Here is a 23246-nt window from a genome sequence, read left to right as displayed (position 1 = left end):
ACTTTTATGCAAAAAGAGACATGCTTTAATGTTTGATTTGCTTAAAAAAACAAAAAACAAAGATTCTTGTGCAAGTCTCCCATTGGCCAAAGAGTTTTTCTCTTAAGCACCACGCCTCCTCTTCCTGTCAACATTTGCTCGGATGAGGTATGATTGAGCCTGTTTGCCAATGACTCTGGGCTGTTACTGTATTAGGGCCAGCCTCAATCCCAAAAAAAAACAATTTCACCTTAAAATTAATTTCAACATCTCTACTTTTTATACCACATCAGTCATTTTTTTTTATTATTATTCAAATAAAAAAATTACAATAAAACAAATTTTTTACCCTTTTCCATATAAAATATATTTTTTTAACTTTTCTCCACAAAATATTTTCACTAAAATCAGTTAAACACATATACCCAAAAAAAATGCTACAGTACCAGCCCTAATACAGTAACAGCCCAAGGCCATTGACAAACAGGGCCATTGTGAGTTCCATTTCAAAGCCTCTCTCTCCTATTCAGTTCCAAGATTAGGGTGTGATTTGCTTAGGAAAAAGAGAAAAGAAGAATAAAGAGAACATGCTTTAAATGCTTTAGTAGCGACTCATTTACAATTTAAGAAAGTTACGGTTTTTCTTAAATATATTTTTTTTCTTTAAAAAAAATAGGGTAAAGTTCACTTAACCCCCTCAACTACCATTCCAATGATAATTTACCCTCCAAATTATTAATTGTGACAATTTACCCTTAAAACTACCAAAACAATAACAATGTACCCCCACTTTTAACAAAATGACAAAATTACCCTTACTAAAATAAAAACAAAAATATTAATTTTTTTTTTCAAATTTTTAAGGGTATGTTTGTCTTATTGAAAATTCTATAGGGATAATTTCTTCATTTTGCTTGTCATTATTTTGGTAGTTTGAGAGGTAAATTATCGTAATTGATAGTTTGTGAAGTAAATTGTCATTAGGTGATAGTTTAAAGAGGTTAAGTAGTTTTACTCAAAAAAATAAAAAATAAAAAATAAAAAATAAAAAATATGAGGGGTTGGTGGGGTAAGTTTTTTCTGCTTCACCACCCCCCTCCCCCCCAAAAAAAAAGCAGAAGAAACATTGGGGTTGAGAAAGAAGTTTTAACTTGTATAAGCCAAACTGAAGCCTGAGTTGATCACCAAACGTACGTGACAAGCTTTCTTTGAATGAATTCAATTTCTTATTAACAAGTGTATCTCAATCAAAAAAGGGTTAGCTTTTTTTCTTTTTTTTTTTGGGTTTCTTTTTTTTTTTTTTTTTTTTTTTTTTTTTTTAATTTGATATTTTTCAACGTTTGGCCAAGTCCAAGTTAGATTGGTCATATAATAGGCACATGCATGAACCTGTCTTTATCGTACTTTCAGTCATCAATTCTCCCATGCAGATTGGTCTTCGGAACATTCTAGGAAAGCCAAAATAAGGGGACAGAGAACATGGGACATACTATGGGGGTGTTTGTTAAACACTCCAGTACTGTTTATTTTTCAGGATACTGTTTATTTTTTAGGAAATAATAATAATGATTGGTATGAAAAAATAAAAAAAGTGGTATTGGAAAGTAAAAAATTTTGTTTTGTAGTGATTATTTTATTGGAATAGTAATAAAAAGTGAATGATTAGATATAAAAGTGATAATGTTTTTTTTTTTAAAAACGAAGTGAATAGTGTGGTGGAGAATGAATAGTGCCAAGGTGTTTGACAAACACCCCCATAGAGGGTATGATTGGCTCATCTATATATACAAATATGGGTGCTACAAGCAACTCACGATTAAATACATTTTTATTTATGTGGATATAAATTTTTGGTAACTCTCTCCTATAAGTTGGGTTTTAAATATGAGTTTTATCAAACATTTATGTCTTTTAGTATTAGAATTGCCACCATATTTAAAAGAAAATATGGCCGTTAAAAGAGAAAAAAAATACTATTATTAAGTCAATCTTATAAATAGAATGAGTCATCGTAAAAATTAAGTGCCCTCACTTTATTACGTGCAATCTTAATTCTTAACCATGTGTCCTTGAGATTTGTTTGTGGATGGAGCCCATTTGTACCCAATTTCTATCCATGATCTAGAAAGCTGAAAAGTAGAAAGGAAACTTTCTTGCTGAGCCTAAAGGAGGTTATCAAATATGACCAAACCATTTACTCATAGCCAGCCAAAGCATACCTGCTGTCTGCTATACACCCAGTTTCTTTCAAAACACGGGCAAATTGACCTATTAAGGCTGTGAAGCTGACATCCTTGATGTTATTTAGTAGACGGTTATATGATTGTTATATAATTATAATGACATTACAGTGAAAATTAACTCACAAATTTTTTATTTTTTATTTAGAAGTCCTCACTGATTATTTAAAGGCTAAATTTTACTGTTACATTATTTTCATTATATGACAGTCATATATTAATTTATTAAATATCATTAAACTTTATAAAAGCCCCCAGGTTGTGAACGGTACATTCAATTCAATAAATTCCATCTTGTAATCATGGTACTCAGCCGAGTCTACGACCCATATTTAAATGTTTAATGTTATTGCAAAGTTTAAAGTCAGCATTATCTCAAAATTTATAAATAAATAAATAAAAAGTTCAAAGTCAGCAAGAAACAATCTTGTTCTATCTAAATTATTATTTGATGGTAGGTTAATCGTGCCCTTTCGAGACTACAACGAAACGATTTTCTTCTTACAAAATGAATAAAAATGGTGACAGCTTTCCAACTCAGTTATCGACTCAAATTATTTGCTTAGCCTGACTAGTCGAGTATGGAGCATGAGTCAATACAACAAGGCATTTGGTTTCGAAGAGAGAGGATATACATCATTTTATAATAAAATGATGCTATATATTAGGAAAAAGAAAAAAAAAATCATCAATTTTTAATATTAATATAAGCAGCTATGTGAACAACTACCAATTCGAGCATTATACGAGCTACTCACGAGCATAACCGAGTTGAGCCGAGCTTGCTTCATTTAATATTTCAGCTAGTATTTGTTCACGAAATGCTTCATTTAATAGTCGAGTCGAGTACAAGCCGAGCCCGAGCTCGCTCGCAAGGGCTTTGCTCACTTAACACCCATACCAAGGGGTTGGGGACTTGGGGGTGGCTTTCCGGCCACCCCAGGGGGTTAGGGGTGACTTTTTGGCCATCCCTTCAAAAAAATTTTGTTTTGTTTTTTTAATTAATAAAAAATTAATATACTAACGTGGCAAAACAATGCGTTTCAATAGGAATGATGCCCATTAAACCTTTGGGAAAAAAATTTAATTGTAGGATTTTATTGCATTTTCGATTAACCAAGAAAGTAAAAATTCAAAGAAAAAAAACTGAGGGATTTTATAGTTTTGGCGTGTTGACTTAAGAATTTATAATACATTTACTCTTAAAAAAAATCATTCATAATAATTTAAGTCTTGTGCTACAACACTTAAATAAAAATTTAATTGATGCCCATAGACTCAATAATTATTCTTATCCCCATTCCAGCCTCCTAGTGGTTTTTGCTCATAACCTGAAAACAAAATATAAAACGGGGTGAGCGAAAAAGGCTTAGTAAGACAAATCTCTAGCCATAAAATAGTTGAGTTTAATTCATTTTTTTTTTTTTTTAAGAAAAAATATAAAAAAGCTCTACAAACTAACATTCGTTTTTTAAAGAGCCACCCAATGTTCAAAATGTGCTAAGAAGTGGCTGAACCACCACCAAACAATTAAATTAAATATGTGAAGCAATGATTGATAACTCCCAAACCTTTTTCTTTCCAAGCCTCTAGTTTGAAATAGCGCCTCCAGCAAATGATACCCAATTCCAAGAATATGATGCAGAATCCTAAAATTCCAACAACAACTAGTGCCTTCCCCCCTTCTGAACGAGGTGTGAAGTCTGCCAAAAATAACCAACCAAGTGAATAATAAAACCATATATAAATTAAGGTTTAAAATTGAAATTCAAAAAACTAGGCTGTGCTAAATAATAAAAGTTCATAGTTATGAAAGAAAATTAAGGAAAACAAATTCCATTTCTTTCTGGATAGAATAGATTAGTGGTAGCTTAGCATGCGATCAGATCGAACCGCACGAAACATGTCAGCTAAAGCATCAAAAGGAGCAACATCAATGAGCAATCTGCATCTACTAAACACAATCACAAACCAATGACCTACTTGATGCAGTTTTCAAAATGGCATCTCAGAGTGATTGCACAGATTGGAGGATTAATTATTCGACTTTCTTGCTACTCTAAGTCTCTAAAGCATATGTTTTGATTTTCTCACATGGGGAACAAGTCAAATTCAGATGTTGGTACAATTTTCAACTGGGATATATATATATATATATATATATATATATATATATATATATATATATATATATATATATGGGAAAATGCAGTTTACCCTCCTGAAGTTTTAGGGGTTTTTCAATTTAAACCCCAAAGTTTAAAAATTGGCAATCTACCCCCCTGAAGTTTAAAAAATTGACAATTTAAACCCTTCATTTAATTTTTCTGTCCAAATGGATGGAAATCTATGAAATTACATTATTACCCTCAAGCTTTTTTAAAAAAATTTCCGTCCAATTTAACGAAAATTAGTAACGGAAGGTTTAAATTGCCAATTTTTGAAACTTCAGGGGGGTAAACTGCATTTTCCCCATATATATATATATATATATATATATATATATATATATATATATATATATATATTCATTACTCCTTATGAGTATTACTCTAAGCCAAATAATTATTTAACTTTCTTCACCATCAAGGGTGGTGGTTCAATGGTTCAAGAAAATTCTCAAGTGGTCAGGACATGTACTAGGGCGTGGGTTCAAATTTCCGTAATGGAGAATTTTCACATATGTTTGATTAATATTAACCGCCTTGGATTCTCATTGATACCCCGATGGGATTGGGTCAAACTATGACTCAGTCGTACTTGAGAGAACGCCTGCGGTTCGCACCTTTTTTGCCCCTCTTGTGTACAGCTTTCTGTGGGTAAGTGCTACTATAATCATGTTCAGGTAGGATAATCACAATTGGTCTCTCCAGCCTACCCTATATATATATATAACTTTCTTCAAGCGGTAGTATTGGAAATCTCTTTACTGATTCTAGTGCGAGTAATAAGGTAAGTGGCAGTACCACTATCAGTAGTAGTAGTAGTAGAATAACAATAACAATAATGATAATGGGAAGAATCAACTCACTGGGGTCAACAGAAATAGCTGATATCAAGGGACCATAAACTCCAGTTGCAGGTATTCGAGTTGTCCCTTTCCCAGCCCAATAGAAGCGGATTTCCAAAATATTTTCTGTAACACTAGCACTAAATTTTTTTATGATTGGTGTAACAACATCAGTAGGGGGTTCAGCTGCTTCCATAGTGAAATCCTTCTCCACTAATATGTCCTGCAACATAGCAGTCCATTAACACCATTGTAGCAAGCTCACCAAAAGCATGGACTCTCAAGAACCTAGCACATGTATGTAGACTCATGAGATAGTATGGATAATTCAATTGTTAATGAGACTGTGAATGCCACAAATCGTCAGATGGTTGTACAATCTGATTTGAAGACCATAATTTTTTTTCTTTCAAAAATGTTAACCAAATATCAATAAAGCATCCTATTTCATCAATGTCTAGAACTCCCAAGTATATATTAGAACTTATAATTTAGAGAAGAGAAATGAGAACAAAGAAGAGAGACTCAAAAAATTAAAGTGGTTCGGCCTATGGTCTACGTCCACACATCAAAACCTTTTCATGACTACATTTTTTCTTGATATTTTTTATTGTGTACAATACTCTTATTTATAGAGAAAGGGCATGAACGTTACAAGTCTTTTCTACTTTTACATTAACAACAATAAAGTTAATTTATCGTTTGTAACTCTTGTCTCTTGAGTTATTGTAACTCTTGTCTCAATAGTATATATGATCAAGTATCAAGTACTCATGCAAAATCTCATAGTAAGCATATATTATACCAATGTGATTTATTACCTGAATGTATATATCAAATATGCGCCTCCCAAGACTGTTATACTTTGTGTCATTTGTGAATTGTGTCTCCACAAAGTGTAGACTAACATTGTAATTCCCATTTTCTAAACAATATCGATAATAGGTAAGAGAGAGAGGAGAAATGCGAGCTGTGGTGTATAATGCAGAGACGTTTTGTAAAGGCCGAGTTGAAATATAACGAACGTTCAGGAAATCATTGTCATCCATGAAATCTCCAGTGCTACTTAGTCCCCAGTTTTCGTTGTCACTCGAAAAGAATCTAGCAGCACCACCATTAACATCTGCATCACCTTCATAGACAATGTCTCTTTCTTCAATGTCATCTCCACCACAATTGATACGTAAAGAATTCCAATCTGCCCAGAGACATATGCACTAAAAACTCAGAGAAAGAAACTCTTAAAATGTTGAAATATAAAAGTTAGTTTCTTTTTCTAAGAAATCTTGGCAACCAATCAGAGATATACAAACTTTCAAGCTAAAATCCATATCAGCCACAACATTCCCAAGAATCAAAGGGAAATAAATAACATAATCCTCTTAAAACCATATTCCATATGGCAGGGATTCCAGGTGTTTGCTAATTATGGAGGAAATGCAATAAACATTTGTGAGCCAGAGATTATTTGAAAGTAATCCTTCATAGAAACTGAAAATGCACACTTACATCGAGGACACTTGAAATCTTCCTTGCACGGACGAATCGCCCTTCTGGTTTAATAAGTTGAGAGAAGGAAAAGATTAGCACTACATGGACATCATTCAAAGTCAATACCACTAAATGAATTTCTTGATGCTTTTAAAGCCAAATCCATAATTTTGAGCTGAATTAGAGAAGACAAAAAGAGAAACTTACAAGCCACTTTCCTGCATAGAACTTCGAAACAAGTTTAAGTACATATGTCTGGTGAAACAAAAATTTGAAAAATCAAAAGTGAAATAAATATTAGTACTTCATTCCACCTTATAGTAGTATAAAAGGTGAAAGTAAACAGAGAAGGATATTAACAAAGAAGGAATTTATTTTTCTATACTGACGAGGTCTGGCAAGCAGGCTGCTCTGCGCTTTGCCTTACAAAGTTATTGTACGAGAGATCCCTGCATTCCCCAAAAGAGAAAAATAAAACACTTCATCTTCTTAAAATGATGCATTTTGATTCATAAGGAGTTTTGATTCTTATTGAAACTCTCTGATCTTCACCAAATGTAGTGACACTTTCATATATCTCCAAAAACAGTAACTTCAAGCCTCATTTTCAAGGAGAGTTGACAAATCAAGACACATAAAAATCTATTTCCTAACCAAACAGAAGATCTAAAAGACTAGGCATCCAAGATGAGAAACATACACGTTAGTTCCTTTCTTCAAGATCGACTCCGGAATGTTTCCACTAAGCAAGTTGCCAGTTAAGAAACTGATGATGAAATCCACATCATATAATTAGTATGTTAACGTTAATAATAGGACATGATTAAAGGTGCGATCACGTCTCAAAAGTAAGCATTCATAATACTAGAATGTCCATATTATAACTTACATGAACTTTATAGTGTTTGTGCTTATAACAGTGGGTAGTTCTCCACTTAACTTGTTAAAACTGAGATCCCTGTACAAAATCACAAGATAAAAGCATATCTTCATATCTTAGTCCCAAAGACATGTAGTAATCTACTGTTGCAGCCTTGAAATTTATTGTTTGTATATGTAAGTGAACCAAGCACCACAAAGAAGAAATAGTGGGGAAGAATATATTAACTATAAAACAAGAAACCTCAGGTTTGGAATTAGGAACAAAGTCATCCCTAATCACTCCTTTCTCCACCAATAGTGCACAATGCAGGCCATTCCTGGCCAGGTTCCCAAGTCTTATTCAAGTTTGTCATCATCCCATTACCTCATCAGAAACTACATTATGCTTCTTAGATTAGATTTACAATGGCATTCATATGAACACATATTCAGAGGCATAAATTAGGTTATTACTCAAGTCTATAAATATTGCAAAGGAAGAAAGTGGGAAAAAAAAAATACAAAATTTGTATAAAAAAACAACACAAGTTTTGTCCTTACAGAATTCGTAGATGATTCATTCTCCAGATGTAATCAGGAATTTCGCCAGAAATATTACAGTTCCTCAAAATTCTAAAAGACGAAAAAAATATTAAGTCAATTATGATAGTCAGATTATAGATAAAAAAATGTATTCATTTAAGAACACCACATAAACTAAACATTGGACATACATTCTTGTAAGGCCTGTCATGTTTCTCAACTCTGGAAAAGCCTGAATTGTCACATTTATGTCACTAATCCTCCTGTAATTAAAGTAAAGATAATGTTATGAACACAATCCTACAAGCAAAACCATATAGATTATCAATTAAATAAAAATATTTATGTCACTTAACAGAATGGTCAAGAATATCTTCACTTACAAATCTTTTAACTTTTCCAAAACCGAAATGGATGATGGTATGGGACCTTTGAGTCCACTAGCAATCATTTCTCTGCATTGAATAGAAAGAAAACAATCATGAGAAACTAAAAGCCTCAATTATGCTACTTTTCTCAAACCCTAAAAGGCATTCAGTATTTTGAAAGCTCAGGAGCTTACAGTCTCTCAAGTTGTTTCCAGTTCTGAATAAAATCTGGTATTGTTCCACTCAAGTTGTTATCATTTACACGGCTGCAAGGTGCAGTAAAACGTCATCAATTCTACAATGTCACCATGAGTTTATTGTTTGGTGAAGTATCATACTACAGAAAAGCTTACAAATCCGTCAAGTTTTTCAGCCCAGCAAGTTCCTCTGGCAAATTCCCAATCAAATTATTGGAGGATAGCATCCTGCAAGTACAAGTATTAGAGCAAAATGGACAAATCAACATTCGGAAAAAAATAGGTTATCCATCTCAAAAAAGAAGTTACAAGGTGACTCACAAAGTTTCCAAGTTAACCAACTTCCCAAGTTCTGAAGGGAGTGTTCCAGAAAATTGATTTGCTTCAAGATTCCTAAGAAAAGAGTTTTCCATTCAATTTGTCAGAAAGTTCTTCTGTCCACACACAGAATGTTGTGTTTCATGGAAAATGTGTTCAAGAGTGATAGAAGCATAGCAATTGCATGCTTTTTAATTCCAGACTTCATGGACTAAAATGGCAACATCATTTTCCAAGACATAATTTTGGTAAAAAAAAAAAAAAAACTTACAAGTATGTGAGATTCCTGAAGTTACCCAAGTCCTTTGGTATCTCCCCTGACAATCGGTTTCCAAGAACAGAGCTGCATTATAATGTTTATTTATAGTTAATTGAACAAAGAATTCAGTGCTCTCTATATGCTGAAAGTGATGAAAATGAGAAGAAAATAATATTGCTTACATAAAATTCAATTCCATTGAACCCCATTGGATAGGAATTGACCCACTTAGATAGTTGTAAGCAAAGTCACTGCCAATAAAAACATGGGTTTATTTTATTTTTTGGTTTTCCTGGCAGCCAAACAGAAAATTAATGGTTGCATTTTTGAATGTAGCTCACATGTCCTGGAGGTAAGGAAGCTGAACCAGCTCAGGTGGAAGTACACCTGGCAGACTGAACCTCTTGATTTCTCTGCAAACAATCAAACACGAACCAACAAACAAACAAACAAATTCAAATGATTAGAATGAGAAATAAGGTAGATACAATATCCAGACTGATATTTACAAGGTATTTCAGGGAAATAAGGCTTATTTTTTCTTTTTTTGCAAGTGGGATGAAGACAAAAATGGACAAAGTTTTTAATAGACTAAACTGAAAGAATTTCTTTAAACTCAATTTGAAAAAAAAAAAAAAAAACCTTTATCCTTTATCTAAAAAAATAATAGTGACTAATGGATGCAGCTCAGCATATATAGTCCCCATTAAGAAAAAGGGGATTAAGGGAAAGACAGGATTATCTTCCATTGTATTACTCAAAAACTATGAAAAAAAAAAATTAATAAGACAGAACAAAAGCATATAAACAATGCCTACTTGAATAATTTTATTATTATTATTATTTTTTTAATTTGAAACAAAAAATAACACCTCAAACATAGAGTAACATACATGGCTACAATGTGGCAGGTATTGTTATGGAATTGGCAATTGCAAGTAATGTTCTTCTCAGAACCGGCTGGCGGCTCCGGCGACGTAACTCCGACTGTTTCCAATTTGCAAGAGGTGGCATTAAACTCCCAGTAAGTAGCCCCCATTGTCTTGGCAATTTGCTGGAGAGCATCCACTGAAATACAAGCACATCAAACAGTAACATGTTTTAGCCAACATTTCTAAGTCCCTTGCACATACAAATATAGTAATGTATGTTAAATCAACATTTAAATTAATAAACATGTTAAACAGTTACTTACCCCATAATTACGCTAATAAAAAATAGTAGATTTAATTATTTAAATTGAGAAACTTCACTTACACCCCCAAAGTATGAGTGGTTTTGCAATTAATGTCATTATATTAGAGGCATGATTTACAAATTAGAATTTCATCGAGCTTTCAATCAAAAAAGAAAAGGAAAAGGAAAAGGGAAATAAGAATTTCATCATACCTTCATTTTGAGGCACCATAGCAGTAGCAAATCTTTGTGTGCTCAAGCAACTGAGGGCTAAAACCGAAACAAAGAGTGCATGTTTGAGGAAGAACATGTCTGGAACCCCAACAAGATTGATTATAAGCATCCAAATTCCAAGCTCTCTCCTTCTGTTAGAGTAGATGTTCTTTTGTACTTAGAATTATTGAGGCAGGTGTACGTGGAGTTTTTGGTGACCCAGAAAACAGATATTTGTTGAGTTGATTTTTCTTTTGCTTTATTCGTGTTTGAATATTACTTACTTTGAATTTGAGGGAGAGTAGGTTTCCTTCTCTCAACCAATAATTTCCAGGCACCAGTTGCTTTGACTAGTATTGTCCCCCTCAAACAGATAGTCACTGAAAGAAGCCTTTCAATTTTTCATAAATAAGTCAACATTTCATTGCCAATAAACTATACAATAATGAGAATTTCCCTTCTGCATAAAAATGGAGATATGTCTCCTCTATATATATGATCATATCCTGATGTAAGGGAATTATAATACGGCATATATGAAGGGAAGTCAATACGGCAGCTCATCTCCTGGCAAAAGCAGCTCTCCAAAAAGTTATGGAGGAAATTTGGATGGAAGAATATTCTTTGTTTCTTTGTGATATTGTAATTTTAGAGAGTTGTACTATTTGATCTTGTGTTAATGAAAGCCTGAATTTTCACCTCAAAAAAAAAAAGAAAAAAAAAAGGGAATGCTAAGGGCCTATTGCATTAATTTGGGGAAAAAGAAAGGAAAAGAGAAAGACTAAGAGGAAGAGAATACATTTCATTGTATCAATATGGAATTAATTGGTCAGAGAAAGCTAAGCCAGCAAGCTACAAGGACATATGGTAGCATTAATTTGTGTTCGACCCTAGAGCCTGGTATCCATGGAAACCGAGAACACAACAAACATGATGTCCTACACACCTTCAAACTGTGGAAAGCGACCAATTATGCCAAAAGTATTCTTAACCATGGAACCTGACAACACTACAACAAACATGCCCTACTCACCCCAACTTTTTAGACAATGACACATTCAGTTAATGGGAAAACCTACCGGATGAGTGACATTACAAAAATTAGAAGTTCGATACATTTTTTTTTTTTTTTTGGGTGTAGGGTAATTACAAAAGCGACAGAAGTTCATAGGGATTTAAGTGAATTTCTCCTAAAAATAATTATGAAAGTCGCCATAATTATTTAATGGTTTATGAGAAATGTTCTAGTCTTGATTTTACTAGAGACAACATTCAACATAAATAATTTAATGGGATTTAATGAATTGAAGAACATTTCTCTTTTTTCCCTTCTTGTTAAAGAACTACCAACAATATAACAAGATTCTCCCAATCTTCATTTCCAAATGATAATCAAGGAAACTGAATATAAGAAAGCGTTGATACAGCAAGCTCACACATTTGTTATTATTATTTTGGTTTTCCAAAATTCTTGGAGGGTTTTGTTTTTTTTCAAAATCTTTAGGAGGAGGGGATTTTTAACAGAAAGCTAACATATCTTATATTTCATTGTTTGAGTATGAAATATAGTGATGATCTATATTATTATACAACAGAAGACATACAACTTATTGATCAACCTTTAAAAAAAAAAATCAATGAAATGTGTTCAATTTAATTTGATATAGATCTTCCTCAGAAGTTGAAATCTGAACTCTTGCTTTCCATCTGCACATTATCTCCCCCCATGGCTTGGACCCAAATCTGTAATTTCATAGAGGTCATGGGCAGAAGTGGAGGAAGAGCCACGCCATGAACCAACTGATGTTGAAACATGAGCCTGACTCCCTTCCAAACTCTGGCTATGTATCTGGCTTTTACTGTCTCTTATAGCTTTAAACCTTAAATCTTTACTATAACTACTTGCTTCAGGAATCATTTCTGGAATGGTAGAAGTTCCTTCCAGCATGCTTACCACTTCAGCCATTGTTGGCCTTATTGAGGGTGAAGCATCAGTGCATAAGAAAGCTACTTTAATCATCCTTTCTGCTTCTTCCTTGTTGAATTCAGATCCAAGCTTTTCATCTATTAGCTCCATTAAGCTTCCATTTTGCTGCAGCTGACAGGCCTGCAACGGAAATCATTATAGATACATATATGTATGTATAGCATGGAAGTTTTCCAAGTGATTTTAAGGGGTAATTAGTCATTACATATGCAAAATGCTCTAATATTTTATAAAGTACTTTAAAATTAAGAGAAATGTTATATATTGGATAAGTATCCACATTCCATCCACTAAATTTGATGTGGCGTGGTTCCCCGTAGCATTTGGTGGACAGAAATGAGTTTTTAGGTTGGGACGCCCCATCCGATTTGGTGGATGGAGGGTGGATGCTTGTTCAGTATATAGCTTTTCTCTAAAATGAAAGAACAACTAGTATCATTTCTAGAGCAGATACAGAGCTACAAAGAATCAAAGAAAAATAAAGAAGCACAAGGTATTTTGGTTTACCAAAAACACAAATATCCCAAGAAAACTGAAAATGGAAATTGAGTGGCAGGACCATATCAGTCAAAGAATCTCTACTAGATGCAATCAACTGAGGGTACTATAAAAGTTAGAGAACTACCCAATCTAGAAGACAAGCGCAATTACTTGCTGGCCCATAACTCATATTGTGCTTTCCACTAACAATTTCCAATGCCACAATTCCAAAACTGTAAACATCAGCTTTGTAGGTCAAATAACCCCAAAGAGCATATTCAGGTGCCATATATCCTCTGCATATATATGAAAATAAAAAATCATGAATATTGTCCACTTGACCATAAGAAGATACTGATTTAAACCAAAATAACACTAAAGCAGCCAAAAGGTCAGTTACAAGAAAACATCGCGACTTACATCGTTCCAGCTACTCGGGTGCTGATGTGGGTTTTCTCACCTTCCTCAAGCCTAGCCAACCCAAAGTCAGAAATTTTAGGGTTTAAGTCCCTATCAAGCAGAACATTGGTACCTTTTATATCTCTGTGAACGATCTTGAGTCTCGATTCATCATGGAGAAAAGCTATGCCTTTAGCTATTCCAACACAAATCTTCTGCCTTGTTGGCCAGTCCAATTTCAGCTGATGGATTTTAGAGCCTATTGAAGGTAAAATTCATTAACCTAAAAGTAATGGTAATTCTTAAGCCTGTACTATATTTTTGTGATATAACACTATCAATTAAGAAAACAGCAGGGCATAATTCTCACCAAACAAGGCTCTTGAAAGGCTGTTATTTTCCAAATATTCATATACGAGCAACATTTGATTGCCTTCAATACAACAGCCATAAAGTTTCACTAGATTTGGGTGTTGCAAACATGAAATCATGCCAATCTCGTTCAGAAATTCGCGATTTCCCTGACTTGATTTAGATGAGAGTTGCTTTACAGCAATTACAGTACCATTGGATAACTGGCCCTACATCCCAGCCATGAAAAAAAAGAAAAATTAAGACTCCTTAAGGAAGAACCATACAATAGTATGACTTACTTATAACGAAAGGTTTAGCTTGAATACCTTGTAAACAGGACCGAATCCACCTTCTCCAATCTTGTTTGCAGGATCAAAGTTATTGGTGGCAACATTAATTTGCTTCAAACTAAAAGAAGCTGTTTGGAGCTCTAGTTCTTTAAAATCTGTCCAATGAGAGGAAAGTATACCTTAGGACTCTGTGAATCTGGTACTTTAACTGCTAAGTTGCTCTTTGGTATTATAAACAATTCTATAATCACATAGCAAGCCTTAAGTTCTAACAGTTAAGAGGTAGATTACACAAGTTTAATTTGTGACTTATTTTCTTCATTGACCTACTTAATGAGCTTTATGAAAAAATTAATAATCAATTGGAAAAATAAAATAATAGCGGAATAAATAAATAAATGAGACAAGATATTTTACGTGGTTCGGTATGTGACCTACATCCACAGATAAAGCCATAAGGCAATCATACGAATCTGAAATGCTCAAAACTTCCTAGTCATAGTGCATTTGACATTATTATACATGCTAAACACTTTAAAAATCAAACTTTATTCCACAACTCGATCGAAGGATTCCCTTCAAGTTCTAAGACATGAAAATCTATAGATTTAGAAAGTCTGCTCACATACTTTTTCAAAATTAAGCAAAGCTGTTTAATTTAGATTTGGAGATATAAAAATGGGAGTGGGAAGAAGAGAAGGAGAGAAAGAGGGTTATAGCATTCAAAAAGGTGAAATTACAACAATACCATTTTTGTTTTCCAACCAACAGAAACAAAATGATTCTTAGAACAGATTCATAATTCACTATGAACTATCCTTTCAAGGAAGAGTAAGTCATAATCAATTTTTTAGGCATGCATTGAGAAAACAACCAGATTTCACTAAAATTTATTAGTGTTAAAAAAAAAAAAAAAAAAAAAAAACCCTCCTAATGTGCTAGTCAAAACTGAATACCATATTTTAACAGATATACAGCAAGCTTTAAACTATAAATAAATAAAAATAATTGGATGATTTCTCTAAATGATTAATAGAATAATATATGAAAAAAAAAAAAAAAAACAGATTGATAAACTCAAGGGGGCTAAAGACCCTAAACACACTACACTTACATTCTTAAAAGTAACATGAAAATGTGGTAGAGGGAAACAGAGAAAGAGAGAGAGATTTTACTTGATTGTGTGACACATGCACAAAACAATGATTAAAGTGATCCAAAAGAATACATAGGTAATTTTTTCTGATTTTATCTGAAACAATGATTTGTGCAACTGATTACACGCAAACCTTTTTCTTTCCCAGTCTTTGCTTTGAAATAGCGTCTCCACAAAACGATACCCAATGCCAAGAATATGAGGCATGCTACTACAACTCCTACAATAATTGGTGCAATCTTCGCCTTCCCCCCTTCTGAACGAGGTATGAAGTCTGCCAAAAATAACCAAGTGATTATGCTAATCAGGAGTTAGTTTGGCAATGAGGAAAGAAACTCAAACCATATTAATTTAAGTTGTAAAATTGAAATTAAAAAACTAGGTCTACTAATGGGATTTCAATATCCCCTTATATTGAAATCCTTTAATACTTTGACATAAACCATTAAATTTCAACTGGCATATAGTCATTACTCCTTATGAGTATTACTCCAAGCCAACCAAATAAACAATTTAACTTTATTCAAGTGACAGTATTGGAAATCTCTAAATGTAATCAATCATCAATTTTCAATGTCTTACTGATTCTTGTGCAAGTAATCATGTTAGTTGAAGTACTAGGAGTAGTAGTAACAAGAATAACAAGAACAATAACGATGACAACTATTAGAATTACAATAATATTAAAGGGAAGAATCAACTCACTGGGGTCAACAGAAATAGCTGATATCAGGGGACCATAAACTCCAATTGCAGGTATTCGCGTTGTCCCTTTCCCAGCCCAATAGAAGCGGATTTCCAAAATATTTTCTGTAACACTGGCATTAAACTTTTTTATGACTGGTGTAACAACCCCAGGAGCTTCAGCTACTATATTGAAATCCTTCTCCACTAATATGTCCTGCAACACCGCAGTCCATTAACACCATCTTAGCAAGCTCACCCAAAGCAAGGGCTCTGAAGAACCTAGCTTGGTGCAGTGCATTGTACATGTATGCTGACTCATGAAATAATATGAATAATCCAATTGTTTAATGAGACTGAATACCAGAAATCATCAAATATCAGATGGTTGTACAATCTGATTAGAAGACCATAATTTGTTTTCCAAAAAAGTTAAACAACTTGTAAAAGGAAATGGTAAAAGATCAATAAAGCATCCCATTTCATCAATGTCTAGAATTCTCAAGTATGATCAGTTATATTATTCAACAGCTCCACCTGTACTACAGTATGGCAGTATGAAGAATCCAGCATACATGACACAAATGTGATTGCTTACCTGAATGTATATATCAAATAAGCGCCTCCCAAGACTGTTATACGTTTTGTCATTTGTGAATTTTATCTCCGCAAAGTGTAGACTAACAGTGTAATTCCCCGTTTCTAAACAATATCGATAATAAGTAAGAGAGAGAGGGGAAACGCGGGCTGTAGTGTACAATGCAGAGATGTTTGGTGAAGGCAAGGTTGCAATGTAATCAGTGTTTAGGAAATCATCGTCATCCATGAAGTCTCCAGTGCTACTTAGTCCCCAGTTATCGTTGCCACTTGGAAAGAATCTCGCAGCACCACCGTCAGCAGCTGCATCTCCTTTATATACAATGTCTCTTTCTTCAATGTCATCTCCACCACAATTGATATATAAAGAATGCCAATCTGCCCAGAGATATTTGCACTAAAAAAATCAGAGAAAACAAACTCTAAAGATACCACGATACAGGATGAATTTAAAAGGCCAAAAGAATAACACAGACTACTTCATGTTATCAATTGGAAAATTCATGTAAACTTGCATGGATAGCTGTCCTTAAATATAAACCATGTGCTTAAAATTGAAGCTCTGTTGTTTTAGGAGGAAAAAACTCAGTAAGGAATAGCTATTGAAATTTTGGATGTGATGATTACAATTGTTCCAGTTTTCAAAATCAAAATCTCATTTCAAGTAAGCGAGATTGCAACCCAGATGCATAGTTTGTAGCCAAGCATCTTTTTTTCTTGGTTCTGAATAACAAAGTTTTAAGATTTAAAAACTAGTTTTTCTTTTCCAAAGAAATCTTGCCAACAAATCAGAATAAAAACTTTCAAGCTAAAACCCATATGAACCGCAACATTCTCAAAAATCAAAGGGAAACAACATAAGCCTCTGAAAACCGTAGTCCATAAGGTTTACTTTGTCCATCTGCACCGATCATTGAATTGCTTTTCAATTAATTATTTATTTATTAGGATAACATATCATACAGTTAAAGATGATAGGGATTGAGTTTGCTAATTATGGAGGAAAATCAATAAAAAATTGTGAAACAGACATATTGTTCGATGATAGAAACTGAAAAGGCACACTTACATCGAGGGCACGTGAAATCTTCCATGCATGGACGAATCGCCCTTCTGGTTTAATAAGTTGAGAAAGGGAAAAGATTAGCACTACATGGACATCATTCAAAGTCAATACTACTAAGTGGAAAAAGATTGTCATGTTGAAAAATACAGCTACTGTTAGGTCACGAAGCCAAAGAAGAAAAGGAATGTATACTGGCTTCACATGGAAAATGTAGAAGATCATTTCCTTTTTTTCTTTTGCTCAAGCATCCACCATCCTGAAACCCCTCCCCCCCCTCCCCAACACCCTCTCTTTTCCAAAGAACATCTTGATGCATTTAATTCCAAATACATAATTTTGGGCCAAATTAGAGAAGACAAGAAAAGAAACTTACAAGCCACTTTCTTGCGAAGAACTTCGAAACAAGTTTAAGTTCAGACCGCTGGTGAAACAAAATTTTGAAAAATAGAAAGTGAAATAAATATTAGTACTTGATTTCACCTTATTGTAGTATAAAAGGTGAAATTAAACAGATGATGATATTAACAAAGAAGGAATAATTTTTCTTTACTGACGAGGGGTTGCAAGCAGGCTGCTCTATGCTTTGCCTTGTGAAGTTATTGTACGAGAGATCCCTGCATTCCCAAAAGAGAAAAAAAAAAAATACTTCAATCTTCTTAAAATGATGCATTTCTATTCATAAAGAGTGTCAATTCTTATTGTAACTCTGAATTTGAGAAGTGTCCCTCTACAATTTCTTTTTTAGATTTCAGAATTATTCTTAAAAGCAATATCAGAAGTCTTCTTAATATGGTATGATCCGTGTATCTTTTGATTCATTAATTTTGTTTACATCATGGTTTTGCATATTTTTATTAACCATCATCCTTATAATGTATCCATACAAGTTTCCCACACGGCTACCCGACATTGGCAGTGCATTCAATATGGTAACTGCTTTGCTATTTAACACTAGCAAGTAGAATATCTAATGCTCCGATTTCCACCAAATGTTGTGACACTTTCATATATCTCCAAAGTAGTAACTTCAAGCCTCATTTTCAGTGAGAGTTGACAAATCAAGACATATACAAAGATAAACCATAGCCAACAACTGTACATTAAAGAACAGAAGAATAACAATTTCCCAACCAAATAGAAGATTTAAAAGATTAGGCATCCGAGATGAGAAACATACACGTTAGTTCCTTTGATCAAGATTGACTCCGGAACATTTCCACTAAGCAAGTTGCTGCTTAAGAAACTGATGAAATACACGTCACACAACTAGTATGTTAATGTTAATAATAGGACATGATTAAGGGTTTGATCACATCGCAAAAGTCTGCATTCATAAAACTAGAATGTCAATATCATAACTTACATGAACTTTATACTTGCTGTGCTTATAGCAGTGGGTAGTTCTCCACTTAACTTGTTAAAACTGAGATCCCTGTGCAAAATCACAACATAAAAGCATATCTTCGTATCTTAGTCCCAAAATACATGTAGTAATCCACTGTTGTAATATGAAGAGTTAGAAATCTAGATAAGTCATTCTTGAAATCTAATGTTTGTATATGTAAGTAAACCAAGCACCATAAAGAAGCAATAGTAGGGAAGAATATATTAACTATAAAACATGGAACCTCTGATTTTGAAGGATCAAAGCTAACCCTAATCACTCCTTTCTCCACCCATTGTGCCCAATGCAGGCCATCCTTGGCCAGGTTCCTGAGTCTTAAACTTTTTCATAATCTCGTTACCTCATCAGAAACTAAATTATGCTTCTTAGAGATATTGATATTTATTTATATATTTTTTTTATTGAGATAGCTAGATATCAAATACATTAAAATGAATTACAATAGGATTCCTATGAAAACATAATGGAAAAAAGAATACAATATTTGTATAAAAAGACCACAAGTTTTGTCCTTACAGAATCCGTAGATGATTCATTGTCCAGATGTAATCAGGGATTTCACCAGAAATATTACAGTTCCTCAAAATTCTAAAAGACCAAAAAGGACCAAGTCAATTATGATAGTAATATTATAGATAAATACATGCATTTATGAACATATAATAAACTAAGCATTCGACATACATTCTTGTAAGGCCTGTCATGTTTCCCAAATCTGGAAAAGACTGGATTGTCCCATTTATGTCACTAATCCTCCTGTATGTAAAGATAAAATTAAGAACACAATCCTTCAAGCACAACCATATAATTCATCAATTATTATAAACATTTATGTCACTTAAACAGAATGGTCAAGAATATATTTACTCACAAATCTGTTAACTTTTCCAAAACTGAAATGGATAATGGTATGGGCCCTTTGAGTCCACTAGCAATCATTTCTCTGCATTGAATAGAAAGAAAACAATCATGAGAAATTAACAAGCCTCAATTATGCTACTTTTATCAAACCCTAAAAGGCATTCAGTATTTTGAAAGCTCAGGAGCTTACAGTCTCTTAAGTTGTTTCCAGTTCTGAATAAAATCTGGTATTGTTCCATTTAAGTTGTTATCATTCACGCGGCTGCAAGGTGCAGTAAAATGGCATCGATTCTACAATGTCAGCATGAGTTTATATGTTTGGTGAAGTATCATACTACAGAAAAGCTTACAAATCTGTCAAGTTTTCCAGCCCACCAAGTTCCTCTGGCAAATTCCCACTCAAATTATTGGAGGATAGCATCCTGTGAGTACAAGTATTAGAGCAAAATAGACAAATCAACATTCGAAAAAAAAAAAGGTCATCCATCTCAAAAAGGAAGTTACAAGGTGACTCACAAAGTTTCCAAGTTAACTAACTTCCCAAGTTCTGAAGGGATTGTTCCAGAAAATTGATTTGCTTCAAGACTCCTAAGAAAAGAGTTTGCCATTCAGTTTGTCAGCAAGTTCTTCTGTACACACGCTGAGAATATTGTGTTTCATGGAAAGTGTGTTCAAGAGTGATTGAAGCAAAGCAATTGCATGCTTCTTAATTCCAGAGAGGAAACTCTTACAATTGAAACAGCACAGCAAAAATGGGGAACAATAATAAGCATACACGGACCCAATTGCCCATATCATATGCTAAAAGTTATATAACAATCTAACCTCCCAAACTTCAAGGACCAAAATGGCAACATCATTCTCCAAGACATAATTTTGGTTAAAAAAAAAAAGTAAAAAAGCTTACAAGTATGTGAGATTGCTGAAGTTACCCAAGTCCTTTGGTATCTCCCCTGACAACCGGTTTCCAAGAACAGAGCTGCATTATAATGGTTATTTATAGTTAATTGATCAAAGAATTCAATGCTCTCTATATGCTTGAGAAGAAAATAATAATGCTTACATAGACTTCAATGCCATTGAAGCCCATTGGATTGGAATTGACCCACTTAGATAGTTGTAAGCAAAATCACTGCCAATAAAAACATGGGTTTAGTTTTTGGTTTTCCTGGCAACCAAAACAGAAAATTAATAGCTGCATTTTTTAAATGAAGCTTACATCTTTTGGAGGTAAGGGAGCTGAACCAGCTCAGGTGGAAGTACACCTGGCAGACTGAACCTTTTGATTTCTCTGCAAACAATAAAACACAAACCAACAAACAAACGCAACAAAGTCAAATGCAAATTGAAAATTATTGATTAATACTCTTACATTTCTTTGTAGAAACAAAAAATAAGACCTCAAACATAGAGTACCATACATGGCTTCAATGTGGCAGGTATTGTTCTCAAATTGGCAATTGCAAGTAATGTTCTTCACAGAATCGGCCGGCGGCTCCGGTGACATAACTCCGACCGTTTCCAATGTGCAAGTGGTGGGATTAAACTCCCAGTCAGTAGCCCCCATTGTCTTGGCAATTTGCTCAAGAGCATCCACTGAAATACAAGCACATAAACTAACTTATAATTTCATACCTCGAAGTTAGTGATGCATGTTAAATCAATATTTAAAATAACATTATAACACTATTTTTCCGTGTGTGCTCAAATTCTCTATCAACAAATAATGTCCGATACGTGAAATATTTAACAAAAATATTAAAGACAAACTAAACTCTTGTTGTACCGTGCACAATAATGATGTATAATGTGGAATGGAAAAGAAAAAGATCAAGAGAGAGTTGAAGCATAGATTTACGTGATTCGGCAATGTGCTTACTTTTACCGATAGTGCGTCTGTATTTTTTTATTAATGATTCAGGGTTACAACATAACATATAATACAACCACTAGCGTTCTAACATGAGCTACTAGTTCTAACAACTCTGATGTTAGATTATTACTTATCCTAAAAGTTGAACTAATATGAAATTATGAATTTAATTAAATTAATATTTTGGCCATGAAATTAGTACGTTAATATGAACTGCAATAAGCATGTGATGAGTGGAGAGAGTGAAGAAATGTTTTTGCCTTTCACCATGAGGGAATATATACATATTCTTATTCCTAAAACAGCTATAAAGTGAAACATGTTACTGGAAATTAGAATTTTGCCCATTAACAAAATTATTATATTAGAGGAGTGATTTAAAAATTAGAATTTCATCGAGCTCTCAATCAAAAAAGAAAAAGGGAAATAAGAATTTCATCATACCTTCATCTTGAGGCACAATAGCAGTAGCAAATCTTTGTGTGCTCAAGCAACTCAGGGCTACAACCAAAACAAAGAGTGCATGTTTGAGGAAGAACATGTCTGGAACCCCCACAAAAGAATTCCAAGCTCTCTTTCGATCTGTCAGAGAATTCCCATATCTGTACTCTTTGTTTGTACATTAAATCAAGTTGGCTGCATGCAAAAGTAGAAGATGAAAAGTCAAATATCGTGAAATATTGAAAATGAATTTGCAAACATTAAATGAATTCGCACATATTCGTTGCCCGCCACTGACCTTTTATGGTTGTTGTTTTGTACTTCTCATGTTATTTTACTTTTTTGAGAGAGAGACATTTGTACTTACAAAATTACAAGTAGCCAGGCACGTACGGACAATTAGTCAGGCATAACCAATAATGTTCATGCGCCAATTTCCTTGACCATTTTGCATAATTGTCAAAGTTATTACTTTTGACTAGCCAAATTATTCGAGAAGAGATGGTGTGATATATATATATATATATATATATATATATATATATAACAAAGAGAGCTCTATACACATTAAATTTAATGTTCCTCACTTGTTATGTCATATCTAGTGACAGATGTTCTTCACTTGTTATGTCATATCCAGAGACGGATTCAGGGACGACAATGGCCCTGGTCCCCCCAAATTACAAGAAAAAAAAAGATTTGAAGGCAAAAAAAAAAAAAAAAAAAAAAGATTTTAGGGTAAAAAAATAATAATTTAAAGTATTTTTTGTCAATTGGTCCCTCTCCAAATTTTTTTTACCCTGGGTTTCCCCCCAAATTCAAAGCTGGCTTCGTCCTTGGTTATATCCTAAAGATTCAGAAGGGCTTCAAATGGATACTTGGGTTTTGGATGCTTCAAAGCCTCTAAGAGCATTATTATTAGTAATCTCACCAAATTTTACTCACTAAAATAGTTAAAAGTACTTTTTTTTTTTTTTTTTTTTTTTTCTATTTTAATT

General features: G+C 33.5%; 1 protein-coding gene and 1 non-coding gene across 5 annotated transcripts; both read right to left on the bottom strand.

Moving 5' to 3' along the window:
- Window positions 1-3356: 3356 nt before the first annotated feature.
- Window positions 3357-11031, bottom strand: LOC132168639 (putative LRR receptor-like serine/threonine-protein kinase RFK1). 4 transcript variants are annotated; one of them, XM_088517199.1, is made up of 20 exons: window positions 10656-10807; window positions 10160-10334; window positions 9608-9679; window positions 9449-9517; window positions 9279-9350; window positions 9011-9082; window positions 8846-8917; window positions 8687-8758; window positions 8508-8579; window positions 8316-8387; window positions 8143-8214; window positions 7610-7678; window positions 7421-7486; window positions 7110-7169; window positions 6928-6975; window positions 6739-6782; window positions 6222-6427; window positions 5251-5452; window positions 3791-3922; window positions 3357-3550 (listed from the first exon to the last, which is right to left on the bottom strand). In XM_088517199.1, the coding sequence occupies exons 1-20, from the start codon at window positions 10783-10785 to the stop codon at window positions 3498-3500; spliced, it is 1830 nt and encodes a 609-aa protein (XP_088373325.1). In that variant the 5' UTR covers window positions 10786-10807; the 3' UTR covers window positions 3357-3497. The 4 variants fall into 4 exon arrangements, with proteins under 4 accessions (XP_088373325.1, XP_088373326.1, XP_088373335.1 ...); XM_088517200.1 differs by having other exon boundaries at window positions 6255-6427; XM_088517209.1 differs by having other exon boundaries at window positions 6051-6427; window positions 10656-10806.
- Window positions 11032-12175: 1144 nt separating this feature from the next.
- LOC132169331 (putative LRR receptor-like serine/threonine-protein kinase RFK1) lies at window positions 12176-22380 on the bottom strand. Its single transcript, XR_015912628.1, has 24 exons — window positions 22252-22380; window positions 21356-21530; window positions 21154-21225; window positions 20998-21066; window positions 20842-20913; window positions 20451-20522; window positions 20285-20356; window positions 20125-20196; window positions 19945-20016; window positions 19758-19829; window positions 19590-19661; window positions 19032-19100; window positions 18846-18911; window positions 18223-18282; window positions 18042-18089; window positions 17672-17715; window positions 16604-16980; window positions 16027-16222; window positions 15455-15595; window positions 14202-14320; window positions 13892-14102; window positions 13543-13780; window positions 13268-13418; window positions 12176-12762 (listed from the first exon to the last, which is right to left on the bottom strand). It is a non-coding gene; the product is annotated as a putative LRR receptor-like serine/threonine-protein kinase RFK1 (transcript).
- Window positions 22381-23246: the final 866 nt, after the last annotated feature.

Source organism: Corylus avellana, chromosome 1 (assembly GCF_965113065.1).
Source record: "Corylus avellana chromosome 1, dhCorAvel1.hap1.2, whole genome shotgun sequence".
Classification (NCBI taxonomy): domain Eukaryota; kingdom Viridiplantae; phylum Streptophyta; class Magnoliopsida; order Fagales; family Betulaceae; genus Corylus; species Corylus avellana.
This window is presented reverse-complemented; position numbering and strand designations above follow the sequence as displayed.

What these genes read in the sequence shown, in the direction of transcription:
- LOC132168639 (XM_088517209.1), bottom strand. Translation starts at nt 10,785, where the DNA reads ATGCTTATAATCAATCTTGTTGGGGTTCCAGACATGTTCTTCCTCAAA. An exon ending in TGGAAACAACTTGAGAGACT is followed by an intron (nt 8,580 to 8,686) that starts GTAAGCTCCTGA and finishes TATTCAATGCAG; the next exon opens with AGAAATGATTGCTAGTGGAC. An exon ending in CAGCCTGCTTGCCAGACCTC is followed by an intron (nt 6,976 to 7,109) that starts GTCAGTATAGAA and finishes TTGTTTCACCAG; the next exon opens with ACATATGTACTTAAACTTGT.